Below are 15,026 nucleotides of genomic sequence, written 5' to 3'. Positions count from 1 at the left end.
GGGCTCTCTGTGATATTTGTATGTGTTTGTGTGGGGGGGGCGGGCCTGAGCGGGCTCTGATATTTGTATGTGTTTGGGCGGGGGGGCCGGGCCTGAGCGGGCTCTCTGTGATATTTGTATGTGTTTATGTGCGGATATAAGTGTGTATGGGGGGGGCCGGGCCTGAGTGGGCTCTCTCTGCAGAGATGCACCGGACACAGACCCAGTTTGAGGACGCCTTCACCCTCAAAGTGTTCGTCTTCCAGTTCGCCAACTTCTACTCCTCGCCCATCTACATTGCCTTCTTCAAGGGCAGGTCTGCAGCACCCCCCTCCCCCTGGACTCCGGAGATGCGGGCGCAGGCAGAACACGAGGCTGGGCTGGGGAGGGGCTGTCCTGGGGGAGCAGGGCCCGGCTTTGGTCTGCTTCCCAGCCCAGCCTCCAGACGGAGCGTGTGGTTCCCACCTGCCAGTGGCCACGGGTCCAGAGACGGGGAGGGGTGGAGGGCTGTGGAAAGGGGACCCACTACAGTCCTGCCATCTCATGCCCGCAAGACCAAGGTTTCCCTGCAGGTTTATAGGTTACCCAGGCAACTACCGCACCCTATTCGGGGTCCGCACTGAGGAGGTGAGTGTGCCTAGGAGGGGCCCCACACCCACATAGTCCGTGGGGGATCCTTCTACTCCCCCTGACCCAGGGCCAGATGCTGGCCTCCCACTGCCCACTGGGGCCTCAGTCATATCACCCCTCTGCTCCCAGACCCCACAGAACAGCTGCCAACACCTTCCCTGGGTTAATGGGGACCACTGTGTGAGTCCATGCTGTCGTGACAAACCGTAAACCACTGTGGCAGTGGGACAGCAGGAGCTCTGAGGCTGGTGTCTCTCTGAGGGCTTGGTTCCCGCCCCCATCACCCGGGGGAGCTTGTGTTTTCAGGAGGTTTGGGAGAGGAGAAAGCAGCTGTCCCAATAGGGCACTACCCGGAGAAAGACTCAGGAGAGATGGACGTGCAAGGAAGCAGGGAGTGGGCAGCAGACATGGGGGACCTCAGAGAGGGGTCAGCCTGCGGGCCCCGGGCTCCAGCCTGTGGGCAGCCTGAGACAAGGTAGCACACACCTCACCCAGGCAGAGGGCCTGAAGCAAGTGTGTCCTGAGCCATGTGCAGGGGCCTGTGTGCTGGGCCAAGGACACGTGGGCCCCAGCATCACCTACAGTACCATGGTCCCCTTTCTGATGAGGAGTTGGGAGAGCAGAGACCACCCACAGGGTCCGGCCATGACCCCACCTGATGAGGGAGGCATTCCCAGGGCCACAGAGCCAAGGCTGGGTGCCCTGGGTCTCACGCTCATGGCTGTGACTGCAGGGTTGAGCTGTACTGGGCGGCTTTCAGATACAAGGGAAAAGTTCCAACTGCACCTGGATTATGCACAAAGGGGAACCTTATTGGCTCAGGAGCTGAAAGAGTTCAGGGGGCTCAGGTGTGGCTGGATCTAGGTGTCTGAACAACGTTGCACCCCCTGCCCCGTCTCTGGCCTCATCCCCTCTGACACCTCAGCGCTGGCCCACACCTTCTAGGTCAGCACACTAGCTAGGAGCCCCGGACCACTTCACTGGCTGGGGTCGGGCCTAGGCTTCCCGGAGCCAGCGACCGTCAAGGTCCCCAAGGACATGTGGTCCTGTGTCCACTCGGTCGGTTCACATAGATCGAGGGAGGGCCTCAGAAACCCTCAAGGGGCCCTGCTGAAGGACGTGGAGGTGGGTGGCTGTGAGGGTCAGGCCCCCGCAGCTGACCGGAAGCCCTGCTGCTGCAGTGTGCAGCTGGGGGCTGCCTCATCGAGCTGGCCCAGGAGCTCCTGGTCATCATGGTGGGCAAGCAACTCATCAACAACGTGCAGGAACTCCTCGTCCCGTGAGTGCCACCTGGGCGGGGGGGGGGGGGGTCCAGGGACCTGGGGACACCAGGCGCCCACTGGGGAAGGTGGAAGAGAGCCCTTAGAGCCATCCACAGGATGGCAGGGGTGGGGGTCTGCCAGCCGTTCCTGCTCGGGCTCTGTGACACTCTCACCCGTGCTGTGGGACTTGGCTAGGCTCCTGCAAGGGAGGTGGGCACTGCCCTGGGTCCGCACTGGCTGGGGGCACCGAGGCCCTGAGCACACACCTGGGAGCTGGTCCTCCCTCCCCTCCCCTGCCGGCCCCCAGCCTCAAGGCCCCACTGGAGGGAGGAGAAGGGGGCAGCCCAGATCCAGAGGGCATGGGGTTGGACAGTACCATCAAGGAAGCCCACCCATGCGTGTGCCCCATGTCTGCCCCAACCTTGATAGAGCCCTCACCCCTCTTTGTTGTCCCCTCAAGGAATGTAGAGAGGGAGCATTGCTGGTGTCGGAGGGCACTGCAGGGTGGGAAGGTGCCCCCACGGCCCCTCAGGGTCTGTCCTGCCAACCTTTCGCCCCTCCCAACCCCTCCTGAGTCCAGACCCTCCCTCTGCTGCCCTTGACTGTCTCCTGAACTCTCTGGAGTGGCCGTGAGGACCCCCTGGAAGAGCAGGGGGCAGCCTCCTGTCCTGTCCACCCCCCCAGGAAGCTCCAAAGCTGGTGGCAGAGGTTCCGGCGCTCGTCCAAGAGAAGGAAGGCAGGCTCCTTGGCAGAGGTGGCCCAGGCCCCCTGGGAGGCCGACTATGCACTCCTGCCCTGCCAAGGCCTGTTTGATGAGTACCTGGAGATTGGTAGGAGTCCTGTCAGCAGCCATGACTGGCCTAGTGGGCGGGGAGGGGGCCATGTCAGCCTGTCCTCCAATGCCTTCAGCCTCAGGCCTTGGGTGGAGTGGGGACAGGGGTTCAGCTGGAGCCAGGCCTGCTCAGAATGGGGAAGGAAGGCTGGATCAGGTGGGATCGGGGGCCAGCGCCGTGGACACAGAGGTGCTAAGAAGTACCAGGGCGGGGGGCAGCTGCCAGGGCTCTCCTGCAGCGGCTGCAATAGCCCTGTGCCCCAGAAAGCAGGACCGGGACCCGTGTGGCAAGGGAGGAGAGAAAGAAGCAGGGTATATGGGGGAGCACCTCGCCACGGCAAGGCTGTGGCAAGGCTGCGGCCAGGCTGATTTTCTCCAGAGAAGGCCCTCGTGCTCACAGCCTTTACTGGGTGGATACTTGTCACCTTGCTTTGCATGGAGCTTTGCCTCATGTGGGCGCCTGTCTCTGCAGCCCAGGGGCTTGCCCTGAGGTATTAGGGAGAAAGAATCATGGCCCAGAAGAAATCTAAGGGTGCTAGCAGCTCCCCAAGCCAAGGCCAAAGGGGGCAACAGGGGTGGCCTCCTACGGGGAATCGGAGAGCAGTGCTTTTTCACACTGACCTGTGAGCAGGCTGGTCTCAGTGGGTCCTTATGCTCCAGGACCAAGAAGGATGAGGTGTGCTGCTGCCATTAGTCATCCTGCCTGGGACATAGACACCCTGCATCCTCATGCCCCCATGAGGAGCCAACGGGAAGCAGGTTCTGGCCCCACTGGGCAGGGCCCAGCACTGGGATTGAGTCAAGGCCTCTGGCCCTGTCGGGGTCATGGGGCCTGAGGGACCCTGGCAGCCGGAACTGTGGTGCGGGCGGGCGGTGCAGCAGTAGGCCCAGCTGTGGCTGAGCACAGAAGAGGCAGCAGGCCAGCAGGAAGGCTTCCTGGAGGAGGCGGCCCAGGAGCTGAGCCCCAGAGTATGAGTGTGAGCAGCGGGAGGGGCACAGGGAAGCAGGGCTGCCAGAAGCCAGTGCCACTGCGCTTGGGAGCCGCAGAAGCCCGGCAGATGGACCAGGGATTGCGGCCCTGGGGAGGGCAGAGGGGCCAGGCGCGCCGGGGGTCGCCACGGCCCGGTGACCGCGCCCCCCGCCCCCGCAGTCCTGCAATTCGGCTTCATGACCATGTTCGTGGCCGCCTGCCCACTGGCACCGCTCTTCGCGCTGCTCAACAACTGGGTGGAGATCCGCCTGGACGCGCGCAAGTTCGTGTGCGAGCGCCGGCGCCCGGTGGCCGAGCGCGCCCAGGACATGGGCGTCTGGTTCCACATTCTGTCGGCTGTCGCGCACCTGGCGGTCATCAGTAACGTGAGGCCCCGCGGGGCGGGCGGCAGAGCAGCCGCGGGCCCGGGGAGATGGGGTCCACGCGTCCCCGGGGTGGCGGAGGAGGGAGCGGAGAAGCGAGGGGTGCAGGGACGCGGGAGCCAGGGACAGGGCAGGAGGGGGCCCGGACGCAGGGGCGCGGTGAGGGGACGCATCGGAAGGCCCCGACGCCTGACTGCCCTCCCAGGCCTTCCTGCTGGCCTTCGCATCTGACTTCCTGCCACGCACCTACTACCGGTGGAACGGCTCCAGCGACCTGCGTGGCTTTGTGAACTTCACCCTGGCCCAGGCCCCACCGGCCTTCACTGCCGAGTTCAACCACACGTGCAGGTGAGGCTCTGCGCCCGGGCACCCTCCGTGGGCTCAGGGAACAGAACTGGGGGGAGCCAGGGCAGTGGCCAGTGGGTGGAGAACAGACAGGCTCCCAGGAGGCAGTGGCCCTAGGAGACAGAAAGGTGAGGACCTCGGTGGCCCACATATCCTGCCAGTCACGCAAATGCTATCAAACACAACCGTGAAACCAGCCCTCTTCTGACGAGCCCTTCTGAAGACACCAGCCAGGTCACTGAGCAGAGGGCATGTGTGTGAGTCTCATTCCTTTCGCGGGTGCAGGCTTATTTCTGTTTTCTGTTTCTTCTATAGAATGTTTTAGGTATTATCCACATTTTATTTTTTTATGTCAATCTTCACTGTGATTTGGGTGAAAGTTTGCAGAGCAAATTCATTTTTCGTATAGCAGCTCAGGCACATTTTGTTTCATGGCATTGACTTCAGTTCCCCACAATGTAACAGTTCTCTTCCCACTTCCTGGGTAGTTACCTCTTCCCTGGGTCCTGCTCTCCCATGCACTCCCCCGCCACCCCTAGTTATCTCCCTGTGCAAACACTGCCCTTCAGTTCTCCCGGGATTGATTGACACTGGAAGGATTTTATCTATGTGATGTAAGTGTTCATCCCCCATGCCCGTTTCTTGTTTGGCTGGAAACCACAGGAGTGCATTCAGTTCCAGACCTGAAGGGTAACTGTCATAGGCCAAGTTCCGGAATAATGACTGGAAAGTCAGCTGCAGTCCAGAGAGAAATTTAACAAGAGGACAGTGACCTTGCAAGGTGGGGACACAGTGGCCAGAGGCAACGCCATATGTGTCTCCCGGAACCTTACAGGCTAGGGGTTTTTATAGTAGTTTTTAAGGCTTCAGGGTACGTGATTTCAAAAGACCTTCTGCAGGTAGGCATTCATAAAATCCTGACCCTTTTGCAAAAGGCCGTGATAAATCCCTAAGATAGATCTGAACTTCCTTCAGGCTACGTGCATGTGTAACCTCTTTCTAAGACGGAGTCTGTGTGCTCCCAACGCGGACGCCACGACGACTGCTGTGTGCGTGCATTCTGCTGTGTGCTCTTGATTCGAGTCTTGGTCTCGTCTTAGATCAGCCATCTTAGCTCATCAGGCAGTAAAGGAGGGCAGGGGTGCGCAGGTTCCAACACTGGTTAACACTGATCACGGGTAGTGGGCTGGAAGACGTCTCCAGTGGCCTGTTATCAGGAGATGCCATCTAACCAGTACATTTCCATTTGTCTTATTTCCCTTACAGTGTCTCTTCCTTGTCCTCGGGATCTGAGGAATGTGGTTGCCCTGTCCTGTGAGCTGTTCCTGTCTTGGTTTTATGATCTTGGGAATGCGGTTGCAGGGGCAGTATCAGGCCACGTTTAAATGGAACAAGATTAATAGGGACCGCAGGCTATTAAGTTAGAACACATATTCATGTCCCAGACATCGCAGTCTGTGTGCACAGTAACTATGGGCAGTAGCGTCAGGGCTCTCACCAGGCTCCTCGGACCAGCAGAACTCGTCTTTTCTCTTTATTGGTATCATCCACATTTTAGCCGCACTGTCTTCTGCTCCTGAGCATGGGATGCCCTTCCACCCATTTGGTCTTTTGAACCCTTGGTCAAGTGTATTCCTTTAGATGTGATGACAGGAGGGGGTTCCCTTAATGACCTTCTCCAAAACCAAAAACCAAATGCAGTGCCGTCGAGTCGGACCCAACTCATAGTGACCCCTCCTTGGGTTTCCGAGGCGGTATCGCTACAGAAGTAGATTGCCCCATCTTCCTTCCGAGGAGCAGCTCGTGGGTTTGAACTGCAGCCTTCTGCTTAGCAGTCAGGTGCCTTAGGCACTGTGCCACCAGAGCTCCCAATGACCTTCTCAGGCTGCTTGATTTTTGTATGCTGATCTTGCGTCCTGACACCTTGTGGAACAGAGAGCTCTAGTACCTTGCAGTCCTTGGCGGTCTTCTATAACAGGATCCTGTCACCTGGATCTACTTCTTCCTGACTTGACTGCCTCTCCCTTCTTTTCCTTGCTCTACTGCTCCAGCTAGAACTTCAGTGCAGAGCTGACCATCACCGGTGAGAGCAGACACTGGTTTTGCTCTGATGTTGAAGGCCCCAGGCTTTCTCCATGGAGACAGTGTTAGCTGTGGGTTTGTCACAAATGTCCTTAATCAAGTTGAGGGGCTTCTCTTCTATTGCTAGCTGGTTGAGTGTTTTTATCATGCAAGGGTGTTGGATTTTGTCAAACACCGTTGCCCATCAGTTGTGACAACCCTGTGGTCCGTTTGTTCCATTAGCACGCAGTGCTACGCTCATGGCTTTTCTGAGGTTGAACCACTTTTGCATTCCTGAGATCAGTCCCACTTGATTATGGTGTATCATCCTTCAAGTAAGCTTTTGGATTTGCTCTGCTAGTTTCTTGTTGAGGAATTTTCCATCTGTATTCATAAGAGATCCTGTTGTTGTTCTTAGTGTTTTGCTCTCTTGCACACAGGGTCAGCTCCTACTCATAGTGACCCCATGTACAACAGAGTGAAACAATGCCCAGTCGTGAGGCAGCCTCACAGTCCTTGCTGTACATGAGCCCATTGTTGCAGCCACTGTGTTGATCCATCTCGTTGACGTGTTACCCTTTTTTGCTGACCCTCCACTTTACCCAGCATGATATCCTTCTCCAGGGACTGGTCCTTTCTGACCACATGACCGAAGTAGGTGAGATGAAGTCTGGCCATTCTCGCTTCCAAGGAGCATTCCTGGTGCACTTCTTCCAGGGCAGATTTGTTCATTTTTCTGGCAGTCTGTGGTACTTTCAGTATTCTTTGCAATATAACTCAAAGGCATCAACTCTTCTTCGATCTTTCTTATTCATGCATATACTTCCACATGCATGTGAGGTGATTGAAAATACCATGGCTTTGGTCAGGGCTGAGGGATATTGGTCTGTAGTCTCCTTTTCTTTGATGTCTGTCTGTTTTAGGTTTCAGAGTACTGCTAGCCTCATAGAATGAGTTAGGAAGTGTTTTCTACTTTTTTGAAAACTTGAAGCAGGATTGGAGTTACTTTATCTGTAAATGTTTATTAGCTTCTGATCTTTTATTACCTCTCACAGTTTTGGCAGGTGTTTGCTCCAGTGTTTTGTTAAGCCACTGCTCTGGGATGGTGTTCTGGTCACCTAGTGCCACTCTGACAGGAATATACTACAAACGGGATGGCTTTAACAAACAGGAGTTTATTCTTACAATTTGGAGGCTTTAAGTCCAAGTTCAAAGTGCCAGGCTCTAGGGGCTAGGTGAAAGCCCCTCAACCTTGGGGTCCAGCTCTGCCTCCTGCTCCCGGCCCACTGGAGCTAGAGGCTTTTCTTCATTCAGACAGCTGCTGGCTACTGAGGCTGAGAAGCCCCAAGGTTGACAAGTAAAAAGGCACAGTCCCAATGTTAACCAAACCACATGGCAGGCCATTAACTTAAATCCATTGTAAGTCCTAAGGTCGGCAGAGCATAGCAGGCTGCTGGGCAACAACACAGCTACATGCAGGGTCCAAGCGTGCCATAGGCTAGAGACCATTCCCAAAGCTGCTGCTTACATACGGGATGCAGACCACATTCCCAAAGGCTGTGGTAGATCCCACCATGGAGTTGATTGCCAGTGTCATCATGGGGAATGACTACCACCAGCTGCCCAGCCACTCAACCAGGCCCAGCCAAGTTGACACACAAACATAACTACCACAGATGGTAAGGGATATGATGTGGCCATTGGATATGGTGTCTCTGGCCCATTGTTGTGTAGCATGTACTGTAAAATGGGTCCCTTGATCAGAGGCTATAATTAGGTAGGCAGTCCAAACTGTTTTCTCCTTTAGTTGTATTGTTAGCATTGGCTTCTGTGATGGGATATGCACAGGCAAGTCCCAAACATACTAATACAAGCGGCCTATGCCAGCTCTGCGCTAGTGCCACCCAGCAGGAGTATGTCCCGTTGCATTTTGTAATTGTTATCTCCTGCTGACAAGTGGACATTGCCCCCTGTTGTGCTAACAGTATATGGCCTTGTTCAGCCCATTGCTGTATGGCCTGCGTCCCACCACCACCACTCATTTCATGTTTGAAGTGGATCCAGCCCCTCTAATCCCTGGAGGAGGGTCGTTTAATGTACGTGTCCTACTTGAATTTGAACTCTAATTTCCGTAGGGATGACATGGGGCAGGACTCAGTTGTTGGTATCCCAGTTTGGTAGCCAAATAGCCAGGCCATTGGGCACTGCCCATGAACTAGTGTAAACTCAAACCACGAGCCTTTGGGTGGTCTGGTAACGGCACAGCTTGAAGTTCAGCCCTTGGAGCCCATGTGCTCTTCACTGCTTCCATGAGGACCTGGTCATCATTCACCACAGAGCTGCCACCCTCTGGGTAAAAGCTGTGCTCTGCACCCCTGAACTGCTGTCAGTAAACCAGGCAGACTGCTTCGCTCTGGAAGGCAGTGACTCACATGGAGGCACAGAACCGCTGTGTCCAACAGGCGTCTGCGGGAGGCTCCAGCATCTCTGGTTCTGCCACTTTCTGCAGGGGCTGGTTCCAGTCCCAGTTCAGTTTACACCTGTGTCGTCTGTCCTGAGTACTGCAGGTCAGAGGTGTGTCTGGGAGTGTGGACACATGTACAGAACTAGGGGTCCAGTGCTCTCCTCCCAGGGACTCCCCCACATGCTCCAGCTGGCTGGAGCCCCTTTTCCCAGCTCTGGATTTCTCTTCAAGTTGCAGCCATCTGCATCGCCACCCCACTGTGGTGCCCACTGACTGCCATTGCCCTTTGGGACAAAGGTTCAAAGAAAAGGGAAAAGATGGGTCACAGCCCACCTGCCAGTGTTTCCTTCTCAGTCCTCCAACACTTTTGCATTGAGCCCAGAGCTTTTACTTGTGATCCACAGGAGAGTTAGGCTGTTGTGGCCAGAACTGGCCTCAAACATGGTTATTTTAAACTCTGTGTCTGATAAACCCATGTTCTGGATCCCTTGTGGGCCTGTTTCTATTGGCTGTTATTTCTCTTGGCTTCTGATTACATTTTGTTTCCTCATGTGCCTTCCCCCACCCCACTACGTGCTGTTGTTGTTGTTGTTGTTATGTGCCGTGGATTCAGACCTGACTCATAGTGACCCCTCCTTGGATTTCTGAGGCAGTATCTCTACGGAAGTAGATTGCCCAACCTTCCTTCTGAGGAGTGGCTGGTGGGTTTGAACCGCCAGCCTTCTGGTTAGCAGTCAAGTGCCTTAGGCACTATGCTACCAGAGCTCAGGTGCTTTTATGTCTGACTTTGTGCTAATCAGGTAATGGGGTCCAGCAACCCCAGGCCATCCTAGACTGCAGTCTATACCAGCTCCATGCTACTCCATCCACTTTCAAGGACTAAGATGATTTGGGCTGGGCCTCAAAGGGCAGGGAGATCTAGTCCTGGCTCATCTTTACCCAGAGTGTAGTCCTTCAAGATCCCAGTCTAAGTGTAAGTGTATGAGCCCACTTCCTGTGATGGGCTCTGGCCTAAAATTTAACCACAAAACTGTACACATTCTGCTCAGCTTTTCAGTGCCCGCTCGAGTCAGCAGATGCTCCTGAGGGAAGAACCTTGCTCAAGCCTCTCAGCTTCCTTTTCTCTCGGAATCTGTCAGTGGGTTCTCATTGCCCTTAGAAGCCCACCCCCCCACAGTCTGTTGGGCCCTGGGGCCCACCTTGCCCTCATTCCCAGCACACAGCCCCTCAGCCAGCGTGCCCCTGGGCACCATCAAGGCTCCCACCTGTCTGCATCGCCACTCAAGCTCTGCACCCACCCACATCAGGAACACAGGGACCACGTTCACCTGGTCTTGCTGCATCCCCCTGACCTACAGAGGACAGCACTTTGCTGCCTATGGGTAGCGCTGCATCCTTGCTGCTGACTGGGTCTTACGGATGGCCTAGTGTGTTTTAAGAGCAGAAAAGGCTCTCCTCCCAGAGCACCCATCGCTCAGGGGCCGGGAATGCTCTGAACTGCTGACTGCAGAGCCCCTGGCCACTCGGCTGCCGTGCTGGCTTCCAAGCGTGTCCTGGGTTTTCTGCAGGTACCGGGGCTTCAGGGATGACGATGGACACTACTCCCGGACCTACTGGAACCTTCTGGCCATCCGCCTGGCCTTCGTCATTGTGTTTGAGGTACCTCGAGGCACCTTCTGCTTCTTCCAACACTGCCATCCGCACTGAGGCTGGGTCCTTTGGCCTTGGTGGGGCACTGTGGTCCCTGAGGAAAGGAGGGGGCCTTGGCACTTCTCCTTTTGTCACTCGGTCACGGATCCTCATTGTACCTCCTCTACCCCCTCCCTGTCCTGCCTGGGGTGTGGGTGTCAGAGACATCTGGGCTTCAGGGCGCTCTACAAACTCATAGGAGGGGTGTGGTCTCCTCCCGTGGCCCTGTCCCTTTGCACTGCACCTCTGCCTAGCTCACCCCTGGGGAGCAGAGGCTGGAGCTCACTGAGGCAGCTCCATGCAGGGATTGGGTTAAACGGGGGCGGGGCCAGTCCCACCACCTGCAGCTCTCTCCTGCCTCCAGCACGTGGTGTTCTCCATCAGCCGGTTCCTTGACCTCCTGGTGCCCGACATCCCCGAGTCTGTGCAGATCAGGGTGAAGCGCGAATACTACCTGGCCAAGCAGGCGCTGGCTGAGAATGAGGTGAGGGTTCCCAGCCCTCAGGCTTCCACTGTCTCTCTGCACCCCTCAGGAGGCTACGGGGGGCCCTGCAGCATGAGGATGGAGGAGGAAGGGGGAGATGCCCTTTGTGTTACATCTTGAGCCAAGAGTCCGCCTACCCACCCTCTTTGCCGCCTGCTCCTTCCTCAGGCTCTGTTTGGGACACACGATGCCAGTGACGACAGACCCCCAAGCTCAGAGGCACAGCTGAGCCCACAGGCCTAGGGTGCTGCCCCTGGCCCCTTCCCCTCTGGGGTCACAGGTTTCCGGCAGGGTCCCAGCTGTGGAGGATGATAAGCCTATGTATGGCAGGCTCGTCCCGGCCGGTCGGTCGGGCCCCGCCCTGGGCTCCATGCGCCTGGAGGTGGGCTCATGGGGGCTGCCTGACGAGGTCCGACTGAGCCTGTCAGAGCTGACTAGTCGTGGTCTGCCCTCCTGGCACTCCCTCGGGGCCTGGACCTCCCACAGCTCTGAGTCCCCCAGCCCTAGGGCTGCTCACGTGGCTCTGTGCATACCCATCTCAACAGCAAAGACCTCTGGGAGACTGAGGGACCAGCCTGAACGCAACCCACTTGTTCCGGTCTACGCCTCACCTTCTCCACCTGCCCCAGCACCCCTGCCTCACAGCACTCAGCCAGCAGAGCAGGTGCAGGCCGGCTTGGGACTTTGGTGCCTGGCAGCCCCTGCACCACCCCCAGCTCTGTGGCAAGGCCAGTGGGTTTGGGATCTCACCTCCCTCAGCCCTGGGCCTCTGACGCTGGGGACTGCAGGGCTGCTGCCCCTACCATCAGGCCACATTGTCCCTCTTTAGCACCCCCTTCAGGCCCGGACCCAGCTGTGTGCTGTGCTGAAGTGTACTCGCCCTGCCCCACAGCCACCCGTCCAGGTGCTCGCGGAGACAGGTCCTGTCCCCTTCCAGCCCCTCCCACTGCCCTGGGCCCCTCGTGCTCTCGTCACTGCCTCCTGGTCCTGGCACAGCGCCCACAGCCAGTGACCACCTAGTGGACTTGAGGCGAGTGGCCAGGAAGAGCATCGTGAACAATGCTGTAGTCCTCTTCAGACCTGGGCGCGCACTGCCTCCAAGTGGGCTCTCTCGCCAACCTCCACCTCCACCGGGAGCCGTGGCGCCCAGCCACCTGCTCCTCTGCACTGAGCCAGAATAAACACTCCCCACGTGGCTCTCCTTGTTTCTACCCATCTCCTTGGGCGAGTGTCTGGAAGTGGACCTCCACAGCACAAAGGTGGTTTCTGAGCAGCCTGTCCCCCCCATGCCTCAGTCCTCCCCACAGGTGGTCCAGACACCACCTGAGAAGCAGCCCCCCATGACGGTGGTGAGGGGGCTGCGCTTCGCCTCAGACCCGTGCATGCAGGCAGTCTCGACGTGGCCCCTCTCCAGGGAGATGGCCCCCGAGCACCACGTGTGCCTGCCAGGGTGATGTGGGGCCTTGGTGACCATGGGGATGCCATTCAGTACAGAGCAGGCGCCTGGCCAATGCCACAAACACCCACAGCCAGCTGACTTGCACTGGTGTCTTGGTGCTGATTAAGCATACGGCAGCCTGAGTGCCCCAAGGGTCTATCTGTGATTCTCACAAAGTGGACACAGGCCTGTGACGGGACCCCGATGGCTGGCATGGCACTCCCTCCGTCCACTCTGACGTGAGGCTGCCTGTGCTCACCCTCATGGCTGGATACTGTCCACTGGATGAAGGCCCCACAACTGCCCTGGTCCTGCCAGCATCCTATCTGCTGCCGGGACCCAATGTGCCCTCATGAGGCGGGACCTGAGGAAGGGAAGTGCTGGCTGGAGGAGGGCACGTGCCAGAGTTCAGGAGATACTGTCCCCAGCCCCCAGCAGGGGCACACAGGAACAGTCAGAATGGCAGAGATGCTCACCACAGGCTCTACCGTGTGCGCCCTGGGCCTCTCCTGGTCGGTCACCAAGAAGCTCCCCAGTGGAGCTGTGCCAAGGGCCTTCCAAGTCTCCCGGGGAGGCTGAGACATGGGCTTCCCATGGGGGCTCCCTGTCTCCACGGTGCTGTGGAGCCAGGTGGCAGGCAGTACCTGCACCATGATCCCACCTCATGTACCAACTGAGAGAAGTGTGCTGGAGTCGGGAGGGCCGGGTCGCCACCTGTGAGCCGCTGGGGCAGCATACCCTGGTCTCACGCACAGAGCACACGTGGGTGAGAAAACACGCTCTGGCACATGTGGACGGTTTCGGGTTTTATTTATTTATAAAATCCAGTGCTGTCCATTTACCGAGCCTTTACATGTTTGCACATAACCTCCAATTCCAAAGTTAAGGCCGAGGGATGGGTCACAGCCACGGCAACACAGTATAGGGAAGACATTCCACAAGGACCCTCCTACAACACCAGGGCCACAGGGATGGGGCCAGTCACTTCATACCTTCATTAACAAAAAGGATGTGTGAACCGGCAACACCCTTGGGGGCTCACACCTACGCCACTGGGTATGTGCAAAACCCATTGGGTATGTGCAAAGCTGGTTTGGGACCATGGGACTGTGAGGGAGGGAGGGCAGCAAGAAAAGGTGCAGGTAATGGTCTGGGTGGCACTAGGGGAGCCCAGAGCCAAGGAGGGAACAAGTTGTCCAGTAGCATGGGAGAGGTGCCCAGACAGACGGAGGGGATGGGCCCGGAGAGAAAGAAGATCCAGCACTTTCCTCTCCATTCCAGTCACCTGTGTCCAGTCAGGGCTCGTGTGGCTGATGGCCCGACTTCCACGCCCACAGACATGCACCGTGCCGCTGCTTGGGAACCCACCAAGGTGACTGGGGCCGGCCGCTGCTGATCTGGCTACTTGGGGTCTCAAGATAACCAAGTTTGAGTAACCACAGTGAAAACACTTGGGAGGGGCATGTCAAAGCAGCAGTGACTGTCTCCAGGGGAGCCATTTCTGGAGGACAAGTGTCACCTCTGGGGCGAGAAAGGATGGGGGAAGACCAGATGGCCTTCCTGGGTCCTCGCAACCAGACACGGGACATATCTGCACATCCTATGCCTCCTCTGGGGCAGGTTTGCCTGATGGGGCCCTGAACCCACCAAGGCCCCCCCACCTGCAGAACCCTGACTACTGCAGAACCTCAGCACCTTCTCCTACCCCACTTTGTCTCGTGCCCCCGACTGACAACCAGACCTGAAGCTTGATTCCAGGCTGGGCAGGCAGGCAGGCAGGTACCCAGCACCTTGCAGCCTCGAGCAGTCTCCACCGAGAGGGCCTGTGTGCTGGGCAGTCCTGAACTAACCTGAGACCCGTCACCCTGGCTGAGGTAGAAAGGCGGCAGTTGTGTGCATCACGTGTGGGGCAGGGGTTATACAGAGACTGAAGGTGGTTGAAAAAAGGTCAAGCGCCACCAAAAGGCCAGATGCAGAGAAAGGACTGCGTCCTACCTTCGGCCCCACAATGGCCACAGCGGAGCATGATGTGAGGGAAGCCACGTGGTCTGGGGAGGGGCTGAGTCCGAGTGAGGCGGCCGGTCGGCTCCACCCAGGCCACCACCCTCTCGCCTCTGTGGCCCTCCAGTGCCCACTGCCGCTGCACTCTGTTGGGCCAGGGAGCCCATGGCATCTGGCTGTCTGCGGCCCAGGGCTGGGCCTCTCCCCACCCTCACCTGCGCTAAGGGGCCAGAGGAAGCCGACTGCACTTGTCAAAGGGAATCTGGGCGACAGGGAAGGGGAGAGGGCAGGAAAGGAAGAGGGCAAACGTTTTGGCTTTTACAAAGTCGAGGAAATTTATTTCCTGAGGTCATGACACAGGAAGTCGACTCCCAGCCAGAGGCAGAGCTCTCAGGATGAAGGCCAGAGTGCTGACGGACATGCTGGGGGGCCGGGCAGCTCAGTCTGCCGATGGGATATGAACTGTTCGATTATCTTGTTTAGTGTTA

The 15,026-nt window shown here is 57.6% G+C and overlaps 1 protein-coding gene across 1 annotated transcript in view; it reads left to right on the top strand.

The window, feature by feature from the left end:
- The window catches only part of ANO7 (anoctamin 7), a 33,340-nt gene extending 20,787 nt beyond the window's left edge, over positions 1-12,553 (top strand). Inside the window, exons 16-25 of the mRNA XM_007943299.2 lie at positions 184-295; positions 552-606; positions 1,791-1,888; positions 2,556-2,701; positions 3,854-4,059; positions 4,262-4,404; positions 10,495-10,585; positions 10,980-11,099; positions 11,380-11,481; positions 12,407-12,553. Of these exons, the coding sequence (XP_007941490.2) occupies positions 184-295; positions 552-606; positions 1,791-1,888; positions 2,556-2,701; positions 3,854-4,059; positions 4,262-4,404; positions 10,495-10,585; positions 10,980-11,099; positions 11,380-11,481; positions 12,407-12,553 (1,220 nt within the window). The remainder of the gene's footprint in view (positions 1-183; positions 296-551; positions 607-1,790; positions 1,889-2,555; positions 2,702-3,853; positions 4,060-4,261; positions 4,405-10,494; positions 10,586-10,979; positions 11,100-11,379; positions 11,482-12,406) is intronic.
- The last annotated feature ends 2,473 nt before the right edge of the window (positions 12,554-15,026 follow it).

This window comes from Orycteropus afer, unplaced genomic scaffold (genome assembly GCF_000298275.1).
Source record: "Orycteropus afer afer isolate SDZICR_OR568_19922 unplaced genomic scaffold, OryAfe1.0 scaffold00006, whole genome shotgun sequence".
In the NCBI taxonomy this organism is placed as follows: domain Eukaryota; kingdom Metazoa; phylum Chordata; class Mammalia; order Tubulidentata; family Orycteropodidae; genus Orycteropus; species Orycteropus afer.
This window is presented reverse-complemented; position numbering and strand designations above follow the sequence as displayed.